Here is a 26,971-nt window from a genome sequence, read left to right on the forward strand (position 1 = left end):
ACTCCGGTATTTCGCCTCCGTCGTCGCCAGAAGGACTGGCTCATCAAGCCAGGCATGTCAAAGGCGGGGAAAGCGGGGATCAAAGGTGGGTGGGAAGCTTGGGGAAAAGTGGTGATGATGATGGAATGAAATGACATCGATAAGACGGGGGTTCTAGGGCTGGAAAACTCAGGTACTCCCTGGGCTACCCTGCGGGTGGGAATGGCCCGTTCATTTGGCCATGCTGGCTATCCAATATCACAATGCCCAAGTATCCCTCCGCATGCAAATAAGATACCCCCTTGTTCGGTATCAAGTATAAAAGCCTAGATACGTAAAAGGCTCCGAGCTGGTCTGGCTCTATCGTGTACGGGAATGCAATTCCTAGCTCCGTCGGTGGAAAAGTCCATCATGGCTGCCAGAAACAAGCAACGACCCCCCTTCCGTGCGGAACACATGGGCTCGCTTCTGCGGCCCAAGGCACTCACCGAGAAGCGCATCGCGCTGGACGGCAAGAAGGCAGTTGAGATCGCCAATGATGGCGAGCTGCATCGTCTCGAAGATGAAAGCGTGCGCGAGATCGTCAAGATGCAGCTAAGTCTTGGTTTCCATGCCATCAACGACGGCGAGTTCCGCCGCCACCAGTTCTGGGGCAACTTCTTCCCCGGCCTTGATGGGTTTGAAGAGATTGCTACGCCAGATTGGGACATATTTCGCATGTATGTCCCAGACATTGCGGCTTTCAGTGAGTTTCTTTGGTATACTCAGACGCGGGTTCGGAGCTGATGCTAGTGTTTCCCAGCCGAGAGCGGCCACAAGCCAGGCGAGTCCATCGTCTGCACCGGCAAGATCAAGCACAAGGAAAGCACGTATTTAAGAGAATGGAACTACTTGAAGAGTATCATTTCACATGAGAGGGTCAAAGAGGCCAAGTTGACTCTGCCCGCGCCCGAGTGGTACCACCTGCGATATAAGAAAGGACACGCGTATCCCGAGGACGTCTACGCCAACGATGCGGAGTACTTCGCCGATGTTGCCAAGGCGTACCGAACTGAACTGGAAGTCCTCTATGACCACGGCGTTCGAAACATCACCATCGATGACCCCAACCTAGCGTGTAAGCGGCCCTTGTCGTTGTTCTTGAATATCCAGTGATAACTCGGCTGACCCTCCTGACTGCAGATTTCTGTTCGGAAAAGATGCTTCAGGGTTTTAAGGATGCAGGAGAAGACTCAGACGCCCTTTTGCAGTCATACATCGAGCTGTACAACGACTGCGTGAGCTCCCGCCCTGCCGACATGCACATCGGTATCCACCTCTGTCGCGGCAACTTCGCCTACTCGCGACACTTTTCCGAGGGCGGCTACGACCGCATCGCCTCTCGTTTGTTTAATGAGATTAACGTGGACACCTATTTTCTCGAGTATGACACGGAACGCGCGGGCGGGTTTGAGCCCTTGAGTGAGCTGCCTGCCGACAAGAACGTGGTTTTGGGCGTCATCACGTCCAAGTTCCCCGAGCTCGAGGACCTCAAAATGCTGAGGGAGCGCGTGCTCCAAGCCGCCGACTTCGTGGCCGAGGGCGCGGGGCAGACGCGCAAGCAGGCATTGAGAAGGATTAGTGTCAGCCCGCAATGCGGCTTTGCGAGTCATCACTTGGGCAACTCGATTTCGCACCAGGATATGATAAACAAGTTGAAGCTGGTGAGGCAGCTTGCTGATTCGATCTGGCCAGGCGAGCCTTGAACAACGTGGACATGGAGGGGCGGCGGGAAGAGTGGATAGTCTGTACGAAAAAAAAAATTGGCCATAGGGGAAGATCTGAGTAAGAAAAGTTCAGCGTCGTTTTACTTTTGTTGGACAGCGGTTGGGTTATGTTGTTTCTGAATGTTTACTTTCCGTTTGACGCCGGCCAATTTGTCGATTGCAGGCGGCGTTGGGAGTCCATAACTCGAATGTAATTCTGCCTGAAGTGTCTCAGAAATAGTGCGTGAATGACATGCTATCGCATCGAGTCTGTCTTGACACAATAGATTCACTATCCACCGCCAAGGGGTTGATTTGAAGCATGAGCTGTTGCTCGAAAAAGAGAAAAAACTGGGTATCTTTGAGAGCACCGGGCTCGACAACTACGCCAAACGCCGTTCCCATTGCTCTCCGAGAGAGACTTCCCTCAATACTTATCCGACAGACAGGCAGTCATCTGCCTCGATCAGACCCTCTGCATACTTCCAACATCTTTACGCAGGCGCTCCTACCGAGCCAATGCCGAACCTCCTTCGCGATGCCAGCCATACCATTGGGCTAGAGTGCTCATAAGGGTATTGGCTGTGGGTTATTTCCAACCGTCTTGTAGAGCTCGCGCAGCTCAAACTCCTCGTGACCGCCCTCTGGCACCTCACCCACCACGCGAGCCGGCTGCCCCGCAACAATACTGAAGCTCGGGATAACCATGTTGGGCGGCACAACGGTGCCCTCGAGAATGCGCACGTAGTCCTTGACGATGGCGAACTCGCCGACAACGGAGTCGCGGCCGATGTACACGTGTGACCCGATCGAGGCGGCCTGGATGACAACGTTCAGACCGACGAAGACATGGTCGCCCATTCGGAGAGGCATATATGTAAAAGCTCTGCGGGAAACAATGCGGTCAGCAATTGAAGAGAGGAAATCTGAAGCGTGCCCAATGTAAGAACGCACCCTTTGTACATTCGTCCCGGAGGTCGAAGGACACTTCCCCTCGAGAGGAAGCAGTATCGGCCGATGGCGACGGCGGTGCTGTTTCCCGGGGCGCCGCCAGCGGAAGGTTGCACAGAACGAGCAAGATCGCCTCGAATCATGACCTCGGGTTGGATGACGGTCTTGCCGCCCAGCATGATGTTCTGGGTACCGACGAGGGTGGCTTTGCGGGCGACTTTGTTACCCGTATCCTAAAGTGTGTCAGGCCCCGGCGGGGAGGAATCTAGCGGTCGAGAGCCTCTGCAATGAATGGGTTACGTACGGTTTCGATGTAGTCTCCCTTTGCCGGACGTCGCGACATGGTGGGCAGCTGTATGCGTTAGAACTGAGAGAGGTCAAAGGCTCATTGATTGAAGGTCGCCGGGAGTCGGTGACAGTATTCAGGGTCGGGCGCGTTTGGCTGTGACGTGGGCTGGTGCTTCCAGCGGGCCAGGGCGGAATTACTGCGCGGTGTCAGGTGACTTCAGGGGATCGGTCTACAACTGGGCCTACTACTCACTCACTGAGCAGAGCTCCCCTGCAGCTAGCTGTAGCTTGGGGCATCAAGTAAAGGGAAACGCAGACTATTTGTTGGGTTTAAATGCCACTCACTCCCCCCCCCGGAAAGAATCGAGAAACCATTTTGTCACCTGGTTTTGATAAAAATACTCTTTCATTTAACCTCACTGAAGAGCTTTTGCGTATGGTATGCATATATGCGTGTCTGTCTGAGCGAACCACATCACGCACAATTAATCGCCCCGGTATTTCAATCGTCAATCACTCATTCACACAAAAAACGGAAACTGAAAAAAATGAATTCAATGAACGGCTCTCATCAACGTACCAATCAATAATAACGTTCATTCACTTGCTCATTCATTGAATGAGTACGGGCAAAAGGTGAAGATGCGGCCAGTGTGGATTGAACACACGACCTTCAGATTGATGGAATGAAGTTACCCAAGTCCCGAATCGGAACCCGCTTCAGTCTGACGCTCTCCCAACTGAGCTATGTCCGCCGATCATCTTCGGAGTTCGACTGAGCTTCCGGGGCAACTTGAACCTAGCAGCAATGGACCAGAGCTGGACATCTTCTCATGCTTAGCCGGCGGGGCGGCGGATCCGGTGGGGGAGATGAAGAAGAGGTCGACGAGTCACTTGAAGTCTGGCAATGCAATGATCAAAGCCACACATCTAGCACCGGTTATCGCTCATCGTACGACATGTTGTGCGATGGGGAATTTGCCGGTCGAAACTCGCCATGATCTCCAGAGCATAGAGGATCAAGCATCGATCATGTTTCTATATCGAGTTATGCGTCCATTCACCAACTTCAGCCGTTGCGGGCTTGAACCCTAAGATATGACCATAGTGTTTCCTCGTATACTAACGATACCCCGACGTTGACGGCCCGGTCTTCGGTCATAGCCAGCGCTCTTACCGAACCCGTAAAACGAGTTAGTACGGTTGTGGTCTCGGCAAGTTTGAGATTGACTTATCTTATGTCTAAGGAGCTGAACATCAATTTGCGGTTGAAGGTTAATGTGTGGAGTATTAATACATGAACGACTTGTTCCAAGAAAGCTTGATTTTATGCATGATGGGGGCCATCGCAAGGGGTACAGGCTGGACCCTGGCACTCCGTTGCTCCTGTGCCCCTCCAGATCGAGATCGTTTCAACTACGCATTTCATCAATTAAGTACATTTACATGCTCAGCTTCCACCAAGTTGTATTTTTAGAATCATAAATCAATCCATGTTTTGGGCTGCTTTACCCAACATTTGTAACCGATTTTTTGATCCACCCATGATCATCTCCTCAGCAGTATCGACAAGCGCCGCCAAGGCAGTGTCGTTGACTACATTCGACATCATAGAGATCCTTGAATTACATATAGTCGTCACTGTTCTTGTTCTAAGTTGATCTTGGACAGCCCTGATGACCTACGTCGTAGTCACGTCCCCTTCCTGTCTCTGTCAATAGCATACCGTGCAGTGATAGGCATCATACAAGATTCAATGCCCTTCATGGAAAGCTCATCTAAAATGTGAATCTATCAAAAGTTTGACCTTTAGTTTTGCCTCTTCTAAGCTCACTTTACAGCAGAACGCCCCCCTGAAGGGTCTCGTCTTCTGCAAGACTGTAAAGTTCTAACACGGACTCACTAACGCCGGTCACGAGGTTCACGTTTGATATCCATGCTGAGTTACAGTCCCCCTGCCCAAATCCGGAGTCACCTCCATTGTCTTCCCTCAAGAGATACACAACCCTCACCTTGCGCAGTTGCTTGAGAAAAATGCCATGGGCCTGGCTGATGAACTTCTTCCACGCGCCCTTCTGCTCCGTTTTGCGTAGAGTGTCGGAAATCATCATGATATCGTCCGCCAGACGATAGACGCGCCACTCGCCGGCCACATCGTCATTTGCGAAGCAGCCGACCGGCGGAACGGGGATGGTGCTAGGGCCCTTCGGGCCCCTGACAGACCCAAACTCGTGGCCGATGGTCGTCTTGAAAAGCATGACGGACAGCCTTTGGGTGGTGGTGAAGGGAACGATGGAACCTCGGCTCAACCTAGGAGGTTCTGGGATGTCGATCTTTGGTTTCTGCTGCAAGTTCAGTCCGCTGGTATCAGCACTAACGCTCTCAAGCTCGTCACTGAGGATCTATCAAGGCTTTTTGGAATATAGTTTTTCGACAGGGGGCCAATTGGGAGGAGAAGAGAGAGTTGACGGTGTGTTCATACCTTGCTTTGAAATAGTGCGAATCGCGATTTGCACAGAGAACGCAGAAGCTCAATCTGTTTATCCATGCTCGATGCGGCGAGATACGCCTTCATGAACACCAATTCAAAGATGGCGATGCTACGAAGGGTCATGTAGTCCTTGAGTCTCATTGTCGACCCATTCTTAAGCACGACGGCAACATAGATGAGCGAGAAGAAATTGACAAACGGCGTGTCGGACCAGACGAACCTCCCCGCGCGCCGCAGCGCGAGGACGAACCTCAGCCAGCTCCCTCCGCAGGCGAAGATGGAGACGATGTAGCAGAAGCCAAAGGTGCAGGCGACGAAGGCGTTGAGGACGGCATCAGAGAGGAAGAGGTTCATGGAAATGGCAGATGCGAGGGTGACACTCAGCAGCATGAGGCCTGTATTGGTGAAGTAGAGCTCTGCGAGGTTACCGTCGGCGTCGCTGGAGAGGATGGAAGTATAGCCATCCAGGACGAGGGAACGGGCAATATCGTCTTTGGGGTTGACATTGCGGCGGAAGGGAGTGGTGCGGAGGATGACGGAGAGAAGATTTAGCAGCTCTTTCACGAGGACGGTAAGACAACTATGTAGAAGCAGGGCGCTGGCGAAGTTGATGTCCTCATCCCAGGCGACCATGTTGCCCGGATTGGAGTCGTGGAACAAGGCGAGCTGAAAACGATATTCGCGACGAAGGAAATGAGGCTCGCAATCAAGCTAGATGGAACTTTTGAAGGACTGGGGAGTGGAGTCGTCGACTTCTTGAAGGCTAGAGGATCGACATCCCTGTACTGCCTGCCTTAGACCCCCTGTGAGCTGAGGCGTTTGCTCAAGACTTCGCAATAGTTGAATGCTTCGCCATTGTCTACACAGTAATATGTGTCCACAAATCATACAGTGAGCACACTGTTCCGTATTGAAGATGATAAGGTGGATTGTCATGTCGGGCCCACCTCTCAACATGACATCGAGCTTTCGAGGCATGACGACAAACGGTTGTAAACTTCGACTCAGTGTTGAAGCATGTGTATTGTAAGTACATCATCTCCCAATACTGAAAGGCTTTTGGCACATAACTACCATGTGTAGCCTATTACTGAAGGCAGTCCGAGTCTTCAAGATTGTTCATTGATCCTGCATGTCTGTGTCCACAACTTCTTCTGCACAACACTTCATTTGTTAACAGGCCGAAGCTCGGTTAGTGGGTACAACATAGCAGCCTAAAATCTGAGCGAACAGGCAAAAGTGGTTGAATTAGTCCTGTGGATTCAAGAAGAGTAAAGAGATTTAAGACAACATCCCCGGAATCAGGATCATTGCCGACTACGTTTAAGCCGACAAGCGGGAAAGCCTCGGCAAGCTCATGATAGCAAGATATTATGTCTTTTCGAACAGTTTTGTAGGTTACTGAGTTCAAATGATTGATAAACGAAAGTCTTGATAGCAAACCGACCAAATCCACGTCTCCACTGACCATGTGGATGTGGATGTGAGTAGAGTACTTTCGGTCAAATGAGACATATCGACAACGTAGGTTCTAGTTCTAGTATAAAATAATGTGATCATTTATAGACATTTCATCATCTTTCAATTATTAAACGCCCACACAAGAATGGAGCGCAAAGGGCCAGGTCAACTCGCGATTTCGGGAAATAACAGAGTTGCATGTACCACTCGCTGTTCATACGGAAACCTGAGCTTGATATTTGTATCTATCTTAGATACACAGTGCGCATTCACTTCCCAGTACGTAGCCAATAATATTCGAAAAAGAAAACCATTGATATACAAGCACAAGAAGCATGTAACCCACACAAACAACTATACAAAGGAAAAGAGGCCCGACCTCAGAATATCCCTTTATTGCTCGATGGAAAAAAGGCAAAAAGAATCTCCTCGACGGGGAATTGAACCCCGGTCCCCTGCGAGCATGAATCATGACAAGCAGATATCCTAACCACTAGACTATCAAGGACTCGTTATTGGATAGATTGAATTCAACATCAACTATATACTTCTTTTGCCAATCTCCATTGCACGTTACGCGTGTTTTTGGTGATTGGGATGATCATTTTCATTTATTTATTTACCTATGATCGGTTGCCTATCCCGTTATGACTATGTTAAATCGCTAGTTAGAATGGAAAGGTTGGCTTGAGAGCGACGACCGCAAGTAGACAGGTAGAACAGTGGTGGGCGCCCAATGCAGGCACAAGCAGACGCTTGACCTAGCGGACCTTTTGGCGTTGTTGCGCAAATAGGCCCACTATCGAAGTGCCTTGCAACGGCATCGGAACAAGGCCAGTATTTGCGACCAGATTTGATCAAGAAATATGACTACCTGCCCTTATTGAATGATCCAGGCCTAGCTAGCGAATTTGACCGGTGCCTGTTTGTCTCGAGCTACGTGGTCTTTCATGTGCTGCTGACTTCCAACCAAGGCAGGCACCCGAGTGTCTCTGCATGCATTGGCACTTCACAAGACAGACAACTCAGTCATCCACCCACCGCTGATGTTGTCCACGTTCGCCTTTCCCTTGTTCTCAGATACTTGTGACTCGCCGTTAGTATGGAGCCGTAGTGTGTCTCTGCCTATCTCTTGGCAAGCAGAGTGAGTGTACCACAAGGCATATCGGATCTATTCCGCGCCGAAAGGAGCAAACGTTGCACTTTGCTTACAGTACAGGTTTATTGCATCGATTCATTCGACCGAAATTAGAGCTTTTCAAACGCTTGAGTATCGGTCGAACGCACCACAGCAAGAATATCATCATGTGCACTATAAAACCGTCAAAATAAGCCCTGTTTATCCCTAAGAAACAAGCAGAATGAATAAACCAGTAAGCACATTGTCCTCTCACAGGGCAAAAAACTAACCACCCCGCAAACCTGCCATTTTACCCCGCCATTCTCAGCGGCTAACGCCATCCGACCTTCGTCATCCACGGCCCTCCCGCCTGCCTTCCAACGTGACGGACGATTAGAAGACACTAGGAAAAACGTCTATGCGTTTCTCGAGATTGATTTGCGGACGCCGAAGCTGAACAAGATACATCCTTTCCTCTGGCTTGCGGGCCTGCCACGGCCGCCGCGCCCGCTGCATCGTCAAAAATTGCTTGGGCGTACGGTGTATGCTACAGAATCTCCCGACGAGCATCTGGTGTGGCATGAGACGCACATCTTCATCAAGCCGCTGCCTGAATACATTTTGGAGTATGAATTTTGGGAGGAAATCCTTTGCTGTGATGAGACTCTCTACAAAAGTGCTTGCGGACTGTTGCTATCATACGTCTACCTAGTGAGCAGTAGGAGTGACTTTCGAATCGCGCACGAGACGGGTTTGATCCCTCCGGATATTGAGTGGACTGCGTGGATGGCGCTCGTGCGCGATATAGTTCGCCATATTGATACCCAAGTACTAAATCAAGCGGACAGTCGGTATATGTATGGCGAATTGCGTCTATCTCGGTTAAACACACTCTACCGCTTTGGTGCAGCTGGCTTCTCGTCTCACAAGCTGGTTTATGGCTACACGTCTGGCTCGAAAACATATAAAGCGTTTTTCGAACGGAATTTCGGTTGGCTCTTTGTTGTGTTTATCTACATCACGGTTGTTCTATCAGCAATGCAAGTAGCGCTAGCTACTGATAGTATCGGGAAGGATGTTCGCTTCCAGGCTTTTTGTTATGGAGTGGCCCTGACGTCTATTGGATTTGTCGTAGCTGCAGTTCTGGCTGTAGTCGCTGTGTGGTCAGGACTTTTTTGGTTTCATCTATCATCTACAATTCAGTACCGCAGAAAGGCAGGATTACGAGAACGACAGCACAGCAGTTGACTGATGCAACATGTGTATGACTTCCTTTGACAATTAGAGCGACCCTACTTGGCTGTAGCCTGGAATCGTATATCAATCCATGCTTAATCGCCGATCACGAATTGCTCCGCCTGACGCTAACGTTATGACAGCCTGATCTGTCTCCTTGGCTGATTGGTGTGGCTGTGTAGCCCAAAACTGCCAACCGAGCCTAGCAATAAAGCCGGCTGACGTGAGGGGCATCCAGCCGCCTGGCATGCCAGTTTGCTATACAGTTATTCTCCCTCTTCAATATTCGGGATGAGGATTATCCACTTGCTTTCTACGTCGCATTCTGTCTATCGCATCTGACGGAAGAAAGCCGGCAGGGTCGCGCCAGAACCTCACGCAAGCGTTACAATTCGTTGATACTTCTGTCAGTCCTAATCAATCGCAGCCAAATCATGGACTGGTATACTTCTAGCCAGCTTGGATTCTTAGCCAGCCTTGCAATCCTGACCATTGTGTTCTACCGGCGGTTCTTGGCCGGAACCTCGCCACCAGCGCCAACACCTCCGACCACAAGTCACACTCCAGCCGACAGTAGTAAGACATATCGGATTCGGTCAGTACCTGTTGATTGGGACACAGATCGATTGCGCTCTTACCTAGAAGAGCATGACAATTATGCCGGCCCAGTCATTAAGTCGCTTGCTCTTGAAGTCCATGGCCGTTCCAAAACTGGTACAGTCACGCTTCGGAATGGACAACAGCTGCCGAAGCTACTTCAGAGAAGTCAAAGCACGTCTACCTATAATCTGGAGCTACCACTTGATGATGAATTCCTCGGTGTCACGACTCTTTTCGCACCCCCATCTGAAGATCATCAAGTAGAGTGAGTAATCTTCTTAGTAGTTGGAGATGATACTAATAACAGCAGCATCATTGCCGTGTCTGGCCTTGGCGGGCACGCATTTGGATCGTTTAAAGAAAGATCTGGGCAGCACATGTGGCTACGTGATTCTTTGCCGCAACATCTGACGTGGGAGCAATCTGGCCGTCCGATGGCACGCGTCATGACATACGGCCACGGGTCAAGGGTAGTAGACAGCAACAGTATACAGAATCTGGAAGATCTTGCAACATCGTTCCGTGCAAGTCTTAGCGCACTTAGACCATCTGGATCACGAAAACCTTTGATCTTGATCGGCCACAGTCTTGGTGGGCTGATTATTAAAGAGGTATGTTAACTTAAATAATAGACTATGGGCTTTATTCTCATTTCAGGCGCAGGCTCTTATCGAACTATTCAATTCAAAAGAAAAAGAAGACATAAGGCTCCTCCAGACTGTCTACGGCGTCGTATTTTTCGGAGTTCCTCACGACGGCATGGAGATCAGCTCGCTCATCCCGATGGTCGGATACGGGCCAAACAGCGAGCTCGTTCATTCCCTGAATCGAATCAACTCACATGTGTTGACTGTACAACAACGAAACTTTCCTCAGGCTCTTGGGCCTAAAGGGAATACAGAGGTTTTCTGCTTCTACGAAACCGAGATGTCACCAACAGCTAAAAAGGTATTCCCCCGTCGTAATGTTAGCTTAGTTACCTACCTAGCTAACATAAACTAGCAGGAGAACGGCAAGTGGAGCATGAATGGGCCAGAAACAGTGCTTGTCACTAAATCTTCGGCAACTCACTGTCGACCCTGGGAAAATGGGGCCGAGCATATATGCGCCATTAACAGGTCGCATTCGAATATAGTCAAATTTGGAAAGGAGGACCACGAGTACGAGAAGGTGCTGCAGAGGCTTCAACTTCTAAGCAAGCGGGCTCTTACAGTGCGGGACCGAATTCGAGACCCGAGCGTAAAATGTGTGTAGTGTGATCACCTGGGCGTTGACAGTAAATGCTAATTATGCAGTCCTCGTGCCTTATCCTCGAAATCCTAATTTCTTGGGACGCTCCGAGATTCTAAGCAATGTGAAAGACTATTTCGGTTTCAGCCAGAGCCAGAAGCCGCGGTGTCCGAGGGTGTCCCTTTGGGGCCTTGGTGGGGTTGGGTGAGTACCGCCTCTTCTTGGACAGTATGGCGACTAATTCACATACAAAGCAAATCCAACATAGCACTCTCGTTCGCCTACTGGATCAGAGATGAGTATCCTGACAAGTCTGTGTTTTGGGTTCACGCCAGCAATGAAGCAAGATTTCGTCAGGCATACGCTTTGATTGCTGAAAAGTATGAAATTCCGGGACGTCATGACCCTAAATCAGACATGCCGATGCTGGTACGAAGGTGGCTTGAGAGTGAAGAACATGGCCGTTGGCTTATGATAATCGACAATGCTGATGAAGCGGAGCTCTTTTTCCCGCCTCAACCACAGTCATCCAAATCAACTCCGGACCAGATAACGCAGCAGCCAGTCGGACTCGGTCGCTACATACCTGATTGCGACCATGGTTCCATCCTCATCACAACTCGAGATAAAAAGACTGGGTTGAGGCTATGTCAAGGGGGTCCTTTGACCGAGGTCAAACGAATGCAAGAAAACGAGGCCGCACGACTCCTGCACGCCACAATCAGATACGAAATATCGTCCACTGAGGAGGAGATTTCACATCTGTGTTCACAGCTCGAATACCTACCGCTGGCTATTGTGCAGGCAGCCTCATATATTCGGGAGAACTCAATTTCAGTCAACGACTACATAGAGCTACTGGACGACAGCGACGCTGGTCTTGTCGAACTCCTAAGCGAATCGTTTCAGACAGTTGGCAGAGGCTCGGAAACCGACCACGCCGTCACAAAAACGTGGGTCATATCGTTTGAGCAGATCCAAAAGCGACATCCCTTCGCAAGCGATGTTCTCTCGCTCATGAGCTTTTTCGATCGTCAAGGGATTCCGGAAGACTTTATCTCCGATTTCCAGTCCAATATGCCAGAACAGCCAATTGGCAGCAAAAGGAAACAGCTTACCGAAGCCCTTGGCACACTGAAGGCCTTCTCGTTTATCTCCGGTGACAAGAGTCTAGACATGCACCGACTGGTCCAGTTGGTCACGCGCGAATGGGTGTCTAACAAAGAGCGAATGGAGGAATTTGCGAAAAAGGCACTTGAGGTGGTATCGAATCTTTATCCACAGGCCAAACACGAGAATCGCGATATATGTCTAGAATATCTTCCTCACGCATATGCAGTACTGAAGAATTCCGTGGCAGCATCAAATGATAGCGAGATGAGGAAGGCGTACCTTCTAAACGGCTTAGCTGGATATTTCCGGTATCAAGGACAGTGGAACGACGCCGAGAGGTGTCAGATAGAAGCAACAGATATATTACACAAAGAGCAAGGAGAGGAAGACCCTCGCACACTATTCAGCAAGGACAATCTGGCGTCGACCTACAGGAAACAAGGTCGATGGAAGGAGGCCGAAGAGCTCGAGGTGCAGGTGATGGAAACGAGTTCAAGGGTGCTTGGGAAGGAGCATCCCCAAACGCTTAACAGCATGGCTAATCTGGCATCGACGTACAGATACCAATGCCGGTGGAAGGAAGCAGAAGAGTTGGATGTGCAGGTGATGGAGATGAGTCCGAGGGTGTTTGGAGAGGAGCACCCCCATACGCTTACCAGTATGGCTAACCTGGCAAGGACGTATAGCCAACAAGACCGATGGGCGGAGGCCGAGGAGTTGTATATACGTGTGGCAGAGCTAAGAAAGAGGGCATTTGGAGAGGAGCACCCGGCAGTGCTAACGAGCTTTGCTAACCTAGCATCAATATATAAGGACCAAGGCCGGTGGAAGGAAGCCGAGGAGATTTATACACGGGTAGTAGAGGCAAGAAAAAGGGTGCTCAAAGAGAAACATCCCGATACGCTATCAAGTATGAGCAACCTGGCAAAGACCTATAGTAAGCAAGGCCGATGGAAGGAGGCTGAGGAGCTACACGTACATGTGGTAGACGCGAGAAAAAGTGTGCTCGGGGAAAACCACCCCATGACACTCTCCAGTATGACCAACCTAGCATCGACATACAGGGACCAAGGTCGGCGGAAGGATGCGGAAGAGCTGGGAGTAAAAGTGATGGAGACAAGTTTAAGGGTACTAGGACAAGACGACTCTGGAACACTGGAGAGCATGGCCAGTCTGGCATCGACATACTGGAGCCAAGGAAGGTGGGAGACGGCCGAGAAGCTATTTCTTCAGGTAATAGAGGCAAACAAAAGGGTTCTAGGAAACGATCATTCTGGAACGGTAGCAAACATCAAGAGCCTTGCATCAACATACTACAAGCAAGGTCGGTGGAATAAGGCTGAGGAGCTCTACATATACGTGGTAGAGACAAGAAAGAGGGTGTTTGGAGATAAGCATCCCTTTACGCTTGCTAGCATTGCGGACCTGGCATCGACATATATGCAACAAGGCCGGCTAAAAGAGGCGGAAGAGCTACAATTACAGGTAATAGAAACAGAGAAAGGGGTACTTGGAGAGGAGCATCCTGGAATACTCAATCATGTAGCTCAATTAGCGATAACATACCGGAAGCAAGAGCGGTGGAAGGAGGTCGAAGAGTTGCAGGTACAGGTGATGGAAACAAGTTTAAGGGTGCTTGGAAAAGAGCACCCTAAAACTCTAGGGAGTATAAACGACCTAGCATCAACGTACCAGAACCAAGGTCGATTGAAGGAGTCAGAAGAGCTGCAATTACAAGCAGTAGAGATTGGTTCAAGGGTTCTTGGAAAGGAGCATCCCGATATGCTCACTAGTATAGCTAACTTGGCGCTAACTTACCTGGACCAAGGCCGGTTGGATAAGGCAGAAGAGCTGCAGGTGCAGGCGATAGAGATAGAGAAGAGGGTACTTGGAGAGGAGCATCCTCAAATGCTTACCAGTATGGGAAACTTGTCGATAACATACCACAAGCAAGGTCGGTGGAAAGAGGCAGAAGAGATGCAGAGGCGAGTGATGGAAACGAGGGCAAGGGTACTTGGGGCGGACCACCCCGATACGATCACCAGCATGGGCCACCTTGCCCAAACCTGGAGGCGCCAGGGTCGTACCCATGAGGCAATTGCTCTGTTGCGGCAATATGTTCTTCATGCTCAACTTAAGCTGGGTGCCAATCATCCGAATACCTTACGGGGCATCAAAACACTCAGTAGATGGGAACGGAACGATTCTAGATCGCAGGTTTCACTAGTCGACAGGCAATAAGACAGCCAGGAATCTCAGTTTGGTTCAGATAGTCAAGCTATAAGGGAACGCTACGCAAAGCATCTCGTACATCCATCGGTTCAGCTCGGCCCTTCCGCAGGTAGTGGTATGTTACTATGTTGAGCATCTTCCGCACTAGTGACTAGTTTTATAATGCTTGCCTGAAGAGCAGGGCCCTCTGTTTCATGTGGGGAAGAGGTTGAAGGTTGGCATATGCCTTATCTATGTGGAATCTATTACTGCGGAACAGAGCCGGGCGCATAACGATGCCACATTTGCACAGCGTTATAAGCGTGTATTGCGTACTGCAAGACACCGATATCGTATGCATTTGAGGTGCTGCTGTTTGCGACATACAGTCTTTACAACCCTGCTTTTCCTTTAGATTCATTCTTTTAAACCTGAACATGGGATTTGAAACCACATTTTATAAAAACCCATGACATCTCCTTGTCAGCTTTGTCTTTGTTTCCTGAGCAAACTAACCCAAATTGACGAAAAGAGCAAAAAGAAACTCCTCGACGGGGAATTGAACCCCGGTCCCCTGCGAGCACGTATTCATGACAAGCAGATATCCTCACCACTAGACTATCGGGGATTGGTGGATGTGTTCATCCAGTGATAGTTGGTTGAGAAGCTCCGCCCAACTTGGCACTTAGAAAGGGGGCCACCCAACGCACCCTCAAATGTGAGAGATGCTGAAAGGCAAAAATCTCCTCGACGGGGAATTGAACCCCGGTCCCCTGCGAAAATCATGATTTCATGACAAGCAGATATCCTAACCACTAGACTATCAAGGATTGTGGATCTTGCGATGCCGAAAGCGTCGGTGGATGCTGCTCATGAATGTGGGACGGCCCCGTTTCTTGTCGACTTCCTCGGGAGCTAACCTTTTGCGTTTCCAAAAGTGAAAAAAACAATCACTAGACGATGTCTAGTTCACCACGTTATCTGAAGGGTAACCTTTAGGTCTGTGAACTGAAGTGTTTTTTCTTACGTGCGATCTACTCGACTGGCGGCTACAGTCACTAGACCAAAATTTAATGAATCTCAAGTCTAGCCCTTATATTAAACACTCATTGGAATGATACAATTTCTATGTTTAGAAAGAAATACTTGTTATGCCCTGTAATCTAATGTCTATGTTGAGATATAAGCTGTTTAATACCTCGAAATTGTCTAATAAATTCCCCAATCACCGTTTAGCTTCAAGTCGGTTGTGATGAGTCCCTGTTTATCTTTTTCAAGCTCATGCTTCATAGACCAATCCTCCCACTTGAATCCCTTGGGAATGTTGGTATGTTCAAACTCGGCGCCTGTTTCTAGACACTGTCTCGCTTTGGCAAAGTTTTCGAACGCGTACTTTTCGGCGTTATGCGTCCATGTCCACTTCCCAAGCGTCATGGATCCGCCGTCATTCTTGTTTTTGGTAATTCCCTCGAACCCATCCTTCTGGTGCATCTCCCGCCTGTTGGAGAAACCAACCCGCTGCAAAATAGAGACACGACGAAGCCTATGAGCATAGATTAGCTTTAAACCATGGTAGCTGCGGTCCTTCGGTAAAAATTGTAGCATACCGCATCAGCTCGTGGACTTTAGTCGCAAGATGGGCGTGTTCTTTGCCAGCAAGTCGCAAACATTCAGCCAGCGACTGTCCATCCTCTAGCGCAGTAGTTGCGCCAGACATGGATGAGGGAATGAACGCATGAGCACTGTCACCCAACTGAATAATGCGGCCTTCAGGAGAAGTCCATTTGGGCTGCGGGTCGCGCCAGCAGAGCTGCCACTTAGTGGTGCTGTTTTCCGGAATGTTGCGGATTATTTCCAAGACCAAAGGGTCATAATTGCCGGTCATTGGGAGTAGATTGATGAACTCCTCGTTTGTGATGCTCTCCGCCCAGGACTCCCGGGCAGTGCCGTCATCCTATTAACGTCACGCATTAGTTAATCTAGCGCACCCAATAGGAATGCCAATCACTTTGACTGAGCTGTAAAGGGGACTTACTGGTATCGTAATACCAACGAAGGCGGATTCGTTGCTGAGAACAGAAATACAGTGGAAGCCCTCTCTAGCGCATTTCGTAATGTCAGTGTAGTCCACATCTTGCACGTGGGCCAAGGCCTGCGATTATCAATCCAACATACCCTGAAGAACAGCGACAATCGGGTCGCGACAACTCGGCAAGTTTCTCACGAAGCGCTGCATGCTTCTCTGGATCCAACCGGTAGAAGTTTCGACAGATGGCAAAGCCGGTGGGATTAGCCCGAATGACCTCTCCCGTGACGACCTTGTGAGACTTTGTGCCGAGACCATCGGCAGCGATGACAATATCAGCAGTGAACCGGCATCCATCAGTAGCAATAGCAGTTCCTGAGCCTTGAGAAGCGCTCTCTTCGAAATCGACGATGGTCACGCCAAAAGTCACAGGAATGTTCAGCCGCCGACACTGCTGATACAACATTTGAGACAAGCCAGCCCGGCTGACTGAGGTCCTTATCCTTAGGGGCCAGGCAGCATGATGCGGGACGTCGTCTCTGTTGTATTCCCACTCGAACGGAGGGGCAACAAGCATGCCATCAGATCTGCGGTAGGTAACATAGTTGTCCCAACTCACGTTCGAGTACTGCTGAAGCATAGTTGGATAGTCTTTCAACGTTGCGAGGGCTGAGGGGCCAACGAAGAAGATGTCGCCTGAATACCTCATGTCAGTCTACCAAGTCCCGCTGTTGAGCTAATCAGTACAAGTTGCATCTATAGTCAACACGTACCAATCGTTGAAATGGCTTGGTTCCTCTCTACAACCTCCACCTGGTGCCCCTTTCGCCAGCACTCAAGCGCTGCCAAAAGGCCGGCGGGACCGCCACCGACGATGACTACTTTCAGCCCAGTAGGAGGCCAGCGGAGCACACCGTCGATTATTTGGGTCTCATGAGTCGGGCTGGGAATGGCATCATTCTGGCTAACGTGATTGTAGTGAGAGTTAGTAGCCATTGCGGAATGTAAGCATTTGAGTTGAATGTTGGGGGATAGCTAATAGATATAGAATGAGTCTATCACATACTTATAGATTTTGTTGACTCTTCCGAGAAGAGTTCTTCGGCATACAAGTTCTAAGCGAGACCGACGGGTCGGGCAACAGTTGAAGCCCGATCTTTCAAAAAAGTATTGTATACAGTATGCAGTAATACTAGCACCTTTTTAAGAGTCGGCGTGCGCGGAGTGCGTGACCCACTGACAGATGCCGGTCTCCCGTCACTAGAGAATATAAACACACCGAGGCATAAGCTGTAACAGAGCGCTAACAGTAACTCTCTGCAACAAGGGCATGTTGACCCTGCGGCCAGGACTAATTAACCTAAACAACCCAAAAGATCCGTCAGTGCTTGCATGCATGCAAGCGCTGCTGTTAACATTACCTATATGCCCTTATGACGTATACAACTATCTGGCTAGAAGAGTTGTTATGTTACATAAGCAGTACAGTACTTAATTCTGTTGCTTAAGATACATGTCTATACTCTGGTCTAGAATGGGGCGGGGTTCAACCCACGCGGCCCATGCAGACATGTAGACAGCAGGGCCACTTTACCCCTGACTGCGGCAGACATCATCACATTAATACTCTTTTCTTTGCGTAATCTGGAGATCTTCTACGAATTCGCTTGTGCGTGCGCGCGACTGTAGGTGACCACTGAGCAACAAGCTAAACTCTCGACCCTCGTCGTGCAGCCCAGAAAGTGCGATTGTCTGTTCTGAATAGGCCTGATCAGGCCTATCTCTGACAGACAGTTGACACTTCTGTTGCTCTGCGGACGGGAAGTCACTCTATGGTAGGCGGAACCTAGGGTGCGTGGTAGTCGCTGGGTGTGTTGTGGTGTTTTGCGCCCATCCATCCCTACTATTCCACTTCACTACTCAGTTTCCAGCTCAAATAACCGTCTAATCGCAAGCGAGAAAGCCTAAGCCTGGCGGAATTCGCCCAGCTTGGCGCGCATTTAGTTAAGAGCAAGCAGGACAACCTGGTTGTTAACGGTTTGCGTATACTTATTAAGGGCATCTTGGCTGGGAAAAGTGGGTAAGCAGCACGCGGCACGCCCCTATGCGGTCTGTAACTTTAATGGCCTCTAGTGCTTGGCCCATGCTTTTCCGGGACCCAAGGTCTTGAATAATCATGAATGGACCGATGCCGGAATCGATACCATGGTGGAAAACTTTCGGAACCAGGAGTTGAGTATGTTGGGCGATGTATCTTGCCGTCGCAGCTTCGGCAAGTGTTTTTTCTCCAGGAAAAACGTCCTGATTAGGGCAAGGCAGGCGAATAAGGACACTAGCTGGAGTGTCTTCGAGTTGAATAGGGTATAAAACGTTGAAGCCGCCAATAATCAATGGTGTCGTTAACTTCGCGGATTCTCCTAACATGCTGCTGGCAAATGATTCGATTTGCCAACATCGAGATGATAATCGGACCTGCCTCATCGCCTCATCCCAGAGATCATCACTACGGTCCCATGCAAGATTGTCAGAGTCCTGCCGGGCCGCCATAGCGCTGAGAGATGTTCTGATAGATGAGATAGAGGTGGGGGTATGTGAAGGGGACGAACATAACGATCACTATGAGAGTTGGAGACACGAGAAACCACCTAGAATTCGTGGTCTTTTGAGTGCCTGAGGTTAGGCGTGGCGTTTTCTTGTCCGGCGTGCTCTTATAACTATCTCTTAGTAATAACCAACTTGACCGTTTCGAGAGTGAAACCGATACCAAAACATCATGAGGAAGCAAATCAAATCAAGCCTGGTACGAAAGAGGGATTGCTTTGAATTTTGACCACTGCCCCTAAAACTAGGCCCCCTTAACACTTTATGCCTAAGTAGGGGGATTCTGGAGGTGGCTTAGTGCTGTGGCTGCCAGCTTTAGTGACATGAATCACTGACTAAGCACTATCAGCATGAGCACAAGCCATCAAGCCAAGCCTTTTGGATGCTGGATATTCAAGAGTCCGCAAGAATCATCTCATGGATATGTGATGACATTCCCAAGCGCATGATGTCCTCAGAGCCGGCGAAAAGAATCTCGTATGGTTGCGTTCTTCGAAAATTCGAGGCGGAGGATATTACTGACAGAATCCCAGGTGCAAAAGATGCCAGTACCGAAAGGTCCAACCCCCCGTAGTCGGTATTTGTCAAGTTCGCTGATTCGTCTCTCTGTGATTGCAGCTAAAATGTTCACGCACCGAGCCATGTCAAAATTGCGTGACGGCTAAACAGACGTGCGAGTATCGAGAAGTCGACCGGAAACGACGGCCCGCAACTCATGAGTATGTGGTCAGCTTAGAAAACAGAGTCGCATGGCTGGAGTCGTTCATCGGCAGGCTTCAGACGGCGCCGAGCCAGGAGCGAGACGGCTTGCTGCAGACTGTATCATTTGGAGACCACCTCCCCGCCAGAGAGTCAGGGTCAACGGTAGACTTGAACAAAGAGAAGAACGGTTGCCACAATCGAGGAAGCGGCGCGAATCTCCAAGTTGACCTTGAAGGCTCGCTCATTTACCACGGGGCGACGAGCATCTATCGCGCACACTCCAGCAAGCCGCCGCAAGGCACCGCCTCCAGCGAGCATCCAACTCAATTGACACGTTCCGCAGGGTCCGATTCCAACTTCGGGTATGTTGCGGAGCACTTCGGTATTAACCTACACGACGAGATGGTGGATGATGCCTTGATGCAATTCTTCAAATGGCAATACCCCCACTTCATGTTCATTTACCGTGAAGCTTTTTTGAGAGACCACTTCAGTGACCGAATCACCTGCAAGTACTGGTCTTCGGCTTTACTACTGTCTATTTGTGCCTTGGGAACACTGATGTCGCCCGAGAAGCGCCACCGGGAGTCGAGTGAACAGTTCTTCTCCGCTGCCGAGAGCATTCTTATCGTCTCCGGGCTCACAAAGCCCTCGATAGCTACGGTTCAAGGCTTTCTCTGTCTAGCTTTTTACGAAATAGGAAGAGGAAATCTTTCCAAAGGCTGGGGGTTCTCAGGTACGCGTCCATCTGGTGCAATGTAGGTTCGGTTGACATTAACCATGTCCTGGAATAGGTATCGCCTTTCGAATGGCACAAGATCTAGGCTTTCAGAGGGACCCGAAACACTGGATATCTCATGACGCATCCCTGGTCACAGAAGAAGACCTGGAAATCCGCAGACGCATCTTCTGGGGATGCTATACGTCGGACAAGCTGATAAGCCTGATCCTGGGCCGGTCAGTTTATCTCTTCTATGACGACGCAGAGGTGGACACCACCAACAGACTCCCGTAAGTTAGGAGTAAAGTCCATGATATTTCGAAACGGGTCGATACTGATAACTAGATGGTCAGGGACTTCCCAGAAATGAAACCTTGGCTGCCTGCTGGTTTCGCAGATTATGACGGAGGGTTCGGCGCAGTCAATCCCCTGATCCCTTGCTTCAAAGAACAGATACGACTGTCCAAAGTCATCGAAAAGATGCTCTCAAAGTTATTCTCCACCAAGTCCGACTTGGAGGGTCTCGGCCGTCAGTCGTGTCTAGATAGAATCAACCTCGAACTGTGCGGCTGGTACGAGGCATTGCCGGACTGTGCCAGATGGAACAAGTGGGAGTCAACAAGCACCACGCTCATACCAAGCGTAGCAGCTCTCCAGTAAGTTCTGTCTCAATTCCAGACTGAAATTTTCTTCACATATGGAATGTACTAGAGATAAAGCTGACAAGTTTCAAATAGCTTGTTGTTTCATAGCGTCCGCATCGCACTCAACTTCGAGCATGCGACTTCAGATAACGCCGGGGCTCTAAAGGACAACGCCCGTGAGGATTGCTTGTCGTCAGCGCAGGACATTGCGCATATTGTGCGGAAGTATCGCAGCCAGTATGGCCTTGGGCACAGCCCACTGATGATGATATATGGGGTGATGCAAGCGGCCCGGACCTTGTCATCATTTGGTACATCTGAAGAAGCCCAGTACTTGTTGCATTCCCTGGACGAGTGCTCGTCTGCGTGGGCCTTGGCTCATCAGGCGAGGGATAGATTGACACAAATTTAAATGTGAGGACTTTATCGTCTGGAGTACCTAAGTCATGGGAAAGCCATTCTACTTAAAAGAAAGACAACTAGCTGATTGGGGTTTATTCGTGCCCTACCCTGTGGCATATAGCACGTCAGCCGAACCGAACTCTTTACAACATTTGATTGACTTTGGTCAGCATTTTCGATGTTTAATGTCCAACACGGTGTCACTTTCACACAAATACGGGGGACTCTGATGCAAGACCTCCAAAGTTATTTCATTTTCTAGCGATAGGGAAGGGGTGTCTGTGGACAGATGAATCTACGGCAAAGGAAGACCCGCATCTATCCCCGCCTTAAGAACACTTGAAAGCTTCTTCACGTCCGCGGAGTTATTGTAGAAGCCGAATGACACTCTGATACCCAGACGATAGGGCGTAACGAGCACACCGCTCTTTTTCAAGAGATCCATCCACCTCGGGTCATGCAGGTCAAGGATGTATAGATGAGGCGCATGCTCCTTACGGACCGAAGGTCCGACAATCTTCACCCCAAGACTGCTGCATTCTGCTCTCAGTACATCGCCTAGACGGTAAAGATGCTCTTGCACACGCCTGGGTCCCATAGAATCCAGGTAAAAGGTCAAGAATGCCTTTGCGGCAGCCGCGCCGATCAAGCTGAGGTTCAAGTGCTCGTACCGGCGTGCTGATGGGTGGTACACGAGGTCCTCTGAAGGGACCAGCAGGTCAGCTCGCACGTTGTTGACGGCGCCGTAGCCGACAATGGGCGGCGTTGGGTCAGCGTCTCTGATGAAGTCCGGGTTGACGTAGAGCACCGCGAAACCCGTAGGGCAGTTAAGGCCCTTGTGCAGACTGAAAGCCGCCGCCGAAACGCCCAGGGCTTGGACGTCGACCTCGGCGAAGCCAACCTGCTGGGTGAGGTCTGCGAGGACATGGATGCCACGAGGCCGGAAGGCCTTGCAGATGTCGGCCACGTCGTTCCACTGGCCGCTGTGGAACATGATGGAGCTGAGGCCGATGGCTCTGGTGCGATCGTCGACGTATGGTGCAAACGTTGCTGCGTTGGCGGCAGTGACCTTGTCGGTTTTCTCCGCCTCTGGGATGGTGGGTACTTGTCTGACCTCGAGGCCGGCCCTGCGCAAGGCCATCCACCCGTAGACGTGGTTCGGATGTTCAGTGTCCAAGACAACCACATTATCGCCGGGCGCGAATTTGAGGCTGCGGATGAAGCAACCCAGGGCTTCGGTGGTGTCACGCGTGAAGGCTAGGGAGGACGAGTCGGCATTGATGTAGCGTCCGACCAGCTCGCGGGTCTCTTCGACGGCGCTCTGCCACTGGGGTTTCGGATGAGAGCTGTACAGAGCATCTGCGGTGAACTTGGTGATGGCGCCGTGGATGATTAGGTTCGAAGGGGGCTGGTAAGAAGCATTGAGGTAGGTGAGGTTGTCATCAGCCACAAGGGGGACCAGGGACCGAAACGTAGAGAAGTCGGCGTCCAAGGGAAGATCAGAAGCCGCCTTGGCTAAGGCCGGGACATCATCGACGTGTTCTTGAACCGCGCTTGGTGACATGATGAATGTAACAATTAAAATTTAAGACGCAGAAATGGATCTGATCGAACTGGCTTGGTATCAATGTAATGGAATGCATTCTTCTCCATGGCCCCGGCAGCTTTTATTGTTTCCCTGCGCTCCTATATCGGCGGAAATGTAGCTGCTTATCCTCGGGATGCTGGAGGTAGTCCGATGCCATGCAATGACATCCTACGCGGATACCGATCATTGCGTATCATTGAGAGCGCGCAGCTCACGGAGGCTCAAGTCCGTCTTTAGTGTCGAATGGACGGATGCTGGACCGCATGGGTGGGGGCTTCCCACAAAGTTACCGATTCAGGTTACCGGATCTTCTTTCAGCTACTGGCAAGTAGCATTGCAGTTGCACCAAGCATCAACCTTGAAGCACAGACATATGGCTAATACCAAATCATCTGATGTACTTACGAACAACAGCAGTACTGTGGTACTAGGAGACGGACTTCAACCTCCATTAGTGGGTCTGGACTTGATAAGAGGCCCCTCTCCCCCCGCATGTTAGTGCAAGTTCGCTCCAAGCCAGAGTCCTAAGCTCGTGGCCTATCTCTCCGGTGTGGGCCTTATCGCTTCCCCGGATTCCGCATGGTCATGTTGTTGAAGGGATAATGATAACTTCAATAGTCTTTCTACATGATCATTCGTCATACCAAGATGATACGTAGCGAGACCGGTTGAGTAGGGTGCGGCCATGCTGTCTCGTTATCTCTCTGGACTGAATTATAAGAACTGATACTGGGCCACGAAATGCCGCACCTTTCGGAACCCATCAATATTTGCTGGTATCATTTCTTTGCAAACTTGTTGTAATATCAAAGGCTGTGACAAAACACCTGTCGAGACTACACCATGAGCTCCGGCGACGTCAGCAAGTATGGCAAGTCGGCCAACGACGCCGGCGCGGACCCCTCCGACTTGGAAGCCATTGCCTCCAACGTCGAAGGGACGTCTGCGGAGACAGGCCAGCTCAAGCGGGAGTTCAAAGAGCGCCATGTGTCCATGATCGCCGTCGCCGGCGCCATCGGGACCGGGCTCATCATCGGCTCGGGTACCGGCCTCGTCAGGGGCGGACCTGCGAGCCTCTTGATCGCGTACTCCCTCATCGGGGCCGTGGTCTTCTTCATCATGACGGCGGTGGGAGAGATGGCGACCATGTTTCCTTCGGACAAGGGGTTCGCTGGGTACGCAACCCGGTTTGTTGACCCGGCTTTGGGGTAAGACTGGTCGCACCTTTCCGATGCCGACTGTTTGCGCAAGTGGCTGACCTCAAAAAAGATACGCCACAGGGTGGAATTACTTTCTCAAATATGCCATCGTCCTACCCAACAATCTCACGGCAGCCGGAATCATCATCCAGTACTGGAGACCCGACCTAAATGTCGCCATCTTTGTGACAACGTTCACAGTGGCAATCATTGCCATCAATGTAAGTCCAACGCCTTGCGTAGACTATTTGTGTAGGAGCCCTCTTCAGACCTACCAAATCCTAACACGGGTGTAGGTGCTCCACGTGTCGTTTTTCGGCGAAGCCGAGTTCTGGATGTCCGCCGTCAAGCTCCTCGTCATCGTCATGCTCGTCCTGACCTGCTTCGTCATATCCATGGGCGGCCAGCCCTCCCGCGAGGTCATCGGCTTCAAGTACTGGCACAACCCGGGCGCGTTCGCGGAATACCTCGTCGAGGGCCCGACGGGGCGCTTCCTCGGGTTCTGGGCCGCCACGGTGCAGGCCTGCTTCGCGTACACGGGCACCGAGGTCGTCGGGGTCGCCTTCGGCGAGGCGCCGAACCCGCGCCGGACGATCCGGCGGGCCGTCCGCCAGACCCTGTGGCGCATCGTCTTCTTCTACGTCCTCGGCGCGCTGGTGCTCGGCATGTCGGTGCCGTTCGACAACGGCATGCTCATCGGCGGGACCAAGAAGAGCACCGGCGCCGCGGCGAGCCCGTTCGTCATCGCGGTGCAGATCGCCAACATCCCCGTCTTCCCCCACGTCGTCAACGGGTGCCTCTTGATCTTCGTCATCAGCGCCGCAAATTCCGACATCTACATCGGGTCCCGCACGCTGTTTGGGCTGGCGCGAGACGGCCAGGCCCCGAGCATCTTCACAAAGACTTCCGGCAAGGGCGTTCCGCTCTACGGGGTGGCCTTTACCAGCGTGTTTGCCGCCCTGGCGTACATGAACGCAGCCAAGAGCTCCTCCCAGGTCTTTGGGTATCTCGTCAGCCTTGTCACGGTATTCGGGACCCTCAACTGGGTCAGCGTGCTGCTCAGCTATATTCACTTCACCAGGGGCATGAAGGCCCAGGGGATTCCTAGGAACTTGATGCCGTATCGCGGACCGCTGCAGCCGTACGGTTCTTACTTTGCCCTCGCGGTCACACTTCTTGTTGTCTTCTTCAACGGTAAGGTCTCCCTTCATTCACCTTGTCATGCTATTTATGCGTTAGTCTAACGTCATGGTCTATGTAGGTTATAATGCCTTCATCCCAAAGTTCACGATTTCCACCTTCATGACTTCGTACATCGGTGTTGCCATCTACTTGGTGAATATTATCAGCTACAAGGTGTACGCCAAGACAGAGAGAGTAGAGCTTGGCACTATGGACCTCGTCACCAACAGGCTGGAAGATGACGGAAGCAAGTATCCTACTTCGCTAGGGAAGGCTGCTTCGTGGGTAGTGCACCAATGCAGGAAATAGGCCTTGGCTCAGTGTATAAACCAGGAATTCTTTGCATATATTACAGCCAGTTATTAAACCTCGTTCATATTCTAAGCGATCTGCTGTAGGCGGAAGAGAAACAGCTGATTACAAGGATCGTGTCCCTGTTCAAAATGGGGAGGGGGGATGGTCTTGTACAGCTCGATCCAGAAACACTCCCCGAACTGTCTACCGACGGGGGAGTAAACGGGATCCCGACTTCTCCGGCGGGTATTGTCACATGTGTTTGCCTCTCTCACTCGAGTTGGTTAAGAGGCAGGTGCACTTGCAGCTGCGGTGCCCGGTGGTTCAGCAGTCGCACAAGAGCAAACCCGATCCCACTCGGCGCCGCGTTTCTTGGCTGGAAGGAATTTTCTGCATCAAGAGGCCAAAGGACGGTAAGAACCTTGGCAGAAAATGGCAAAAGAGAGCAGGGCCATGAAAGAAGAACCAGTGGTTCGTCGTGATGTCGGACAAATAAGCGGTCAGGCTAGACAGGCTTCCATGGTGCTGTGCCGTCTTCCCCGCAAACCAACGACTTCTAATCAAAAACCACGCCAAAAGTGAGGAGTTCACACCAACACAGCTGAATGGGTGGGTGTCCTACTTACACGACTGGCAGAGACGGCGGCCGAGTTGATGTACTGCCAAACTCGACCAACGCCCCCTATCACCAAAAAAAGATCCTTCTTCATGCCGTTTCGCTGAGGTGCCTAGCATGGCCCCATCGTCGGAAGAGGCCAGAATGGACCTCCAAGCGAGCAATCCCTCATACAGCCGAACGCAGCCATCGAGACTGCCTCGCGGCCAGCTAGTCGACCCTGAGGGAGTCAAAGGCATCGGGCTCTGGGCCCGACCAACGTCTGGTCGCCACTCTCGACAGCGGGCTAGCAACGAATATAGCCGACCAGAAGACGCCTTGTCGGCGCAGGCAGAAACCATCATGTGAGATGCGAGCGAGCGGCGAAGGAAAGTCTCGCAGCCGCGACCGCTCCCACTTCCAACAAGGCAGTCCAACACCCGCGACTCTAGCGCCAACGACACCGAAATCTCGACTCGCAGACGACAAGCGCACTTTGCGTCTGCCTTCCTCGCGGCCAAGCGGCCAAGCGGCCGAAGGAGCGGTGCTTGCCTGGCAAGCATGAAGCTAACGTCGTGGAGCAACAGGGTCG

At 50.9% G+C, this 26,971-nt stretch overlaps 7 protein-coding genes across 7 annotated transcripts; 3 read left to right on the forward strand and 4 right to left on the reverse strand.

Moving 5' to 3' along the window:
• Positions 1-435: 435 nt before the first annotated feature.
• EsH8_V_000167 (cobalamin-independent methionine synthase II family protein) lies at positions 436-1,724 on the forward strand (the record flags this gene model as incomplete). Its single annotated transcript, XM_083272683.1, has 3 exons — positions 436-724; positions 782-1,096; positions 1,162-1,724. The coding sequence occupies 3 exons, from the start codon at positions 436-438 to the stop codon at positions 1,722-1,724; spliced, it is 1,167 nt and encodes a 388-aa protein (XP_083125398.1).
• Positions 1,725-2,291: 567 nt separating this feature from the next.
• Positions 2,292-3,018, reverse strand: EsH8_V_000168 (trimeric LpxA-like protein; the record flags this gene model as incomplete). Its single annotated transcript, XM_083272684.1, has 3 exons — positions 2,292-2,610; positions 2,679-2,908; positions 2,980-3,018. The coding sequence occupies 3 exons, from the start codon at positions 3,016-3,018 to the stop codon at positions 2,292-2,294; spliced, it is 588 nt and encodes a 195-aa protein (XP_083125399.1).
• Positions 3,019-4,798: 1,780 nt separating this feature from the next.
• EsH8_V_000169 (uncharacterized protein) lies at positions 4,799-6,087 on the reverse strand (the record flags this gene model as incomplete). Its single annotated transcript, XM_083272685.1, has 2 exons — positions 4,799-5,365; positions 5,446-6,087. The coding sequence occupies 2 exons, from the start codon at positions 6,085-6,087 to the stop codon at positions 4,799-4,801; spliced, it is 1,209 nt and encodes a 402-aa protein (XP_083125400.1).
• A 9,547-nt stretch (positions 6,088-15,634) lies between these two features.
• On the reverse strand, positions 15,635-17,447 carry EsH8_V_000170 (FAD-dependent oxidoreductase; the record flags this gene model as incomplete). Its single annotated transcript, XM_083272686.1, has 5 exons — positions 15,635-15,968; positions 16,033-16,379; positions 16,461-16,524; positions 16,601-17,147; positions 17,225-17,447. The coding sequence occupies 5 exons, from the start codon at positions 17,445-17,447 to the stop codon at positions 15,635-15,637; spliced, it is 1,515 nt and encodes a 504-aa protein (XP_083125401.1).
• A 1,777-nt stretch (positions 17,448-19,224) lies between these two features.
• EsH8_V_000171 (uncharacterized protein) lies at positions 19,225-21,531 on the forward strand (the record flags this gene model as incomplete). The annotated part of the gene is made up of 7 exons (XM_083272687.1): positions 19,225-19,251; positions 19,402-19,529; positions 19,586-19,610; positions 19,671-20,490; positions 20,549-20,765; positions 20,829-21,131; positions 21,213-21,531. 7 exons carry the CDS (start codon positions 19,225-19,227, stop codon positions 21,529-21,531), a joined length of 1,839 nt encoding a protein of 612 aa, XP_083125402.1.
• Positions 21,532-21,816: 285 nt separating this feature from the next.
• Positions 21,817-23,085, reverse strand: EsH8_V_000172 (uncharacterized protein; the record flags this gene model as incomplete). Its single annotated transcript, XM_083272688.1, has 1 exon — positions 21,817-23,085. The coding sequence occupies one exon, from the start codon at positions 23,083-23,085 to the stop codon at positions 21,817-21,819; it is 1,269 nt and encodes a 422-aa protein (XP_083125403.1).
• Positions 23,086-23,952: 867 nt separating this feature from the next.
• Positions 23,953-25,799, forward strand: EsH8_V_000173 (uncharacterized protein; the record flags this gene model as incomplete). The annotated part of the gene is made up of 4 exons (XM_083272689.1): positions 23,953-24,317; positions 24,379-24,529; positions 24,605-25,502; positions 25,570-25,799. 4 exons carry the CDS (start codon positions 23,953-23,955, stop codon positions 25,797-25,799), a joined length of 1,644 nt encoding a protein of 547 aa, XP_083125404.1.
• Between the last annotated feature and the right edge of the window lie 1,172 nt (positions 25,800-26,971).

The sequence above is a fragment of the Colletotrichum jinshuiense genome, chromosome 5, assembly GCF_051148585.1.
Source record: "Colletotrichum jinshuiense chromosome 5, complete sequence".
Taxonomy (NCBI): domain Eukaryota; kingdom Fungi; phylum Ascomycota; class Sordariomycetes; order Glomerellales; family Glomerellaceae; genus Colletotrichum; species Colletotrichum jinshuiense.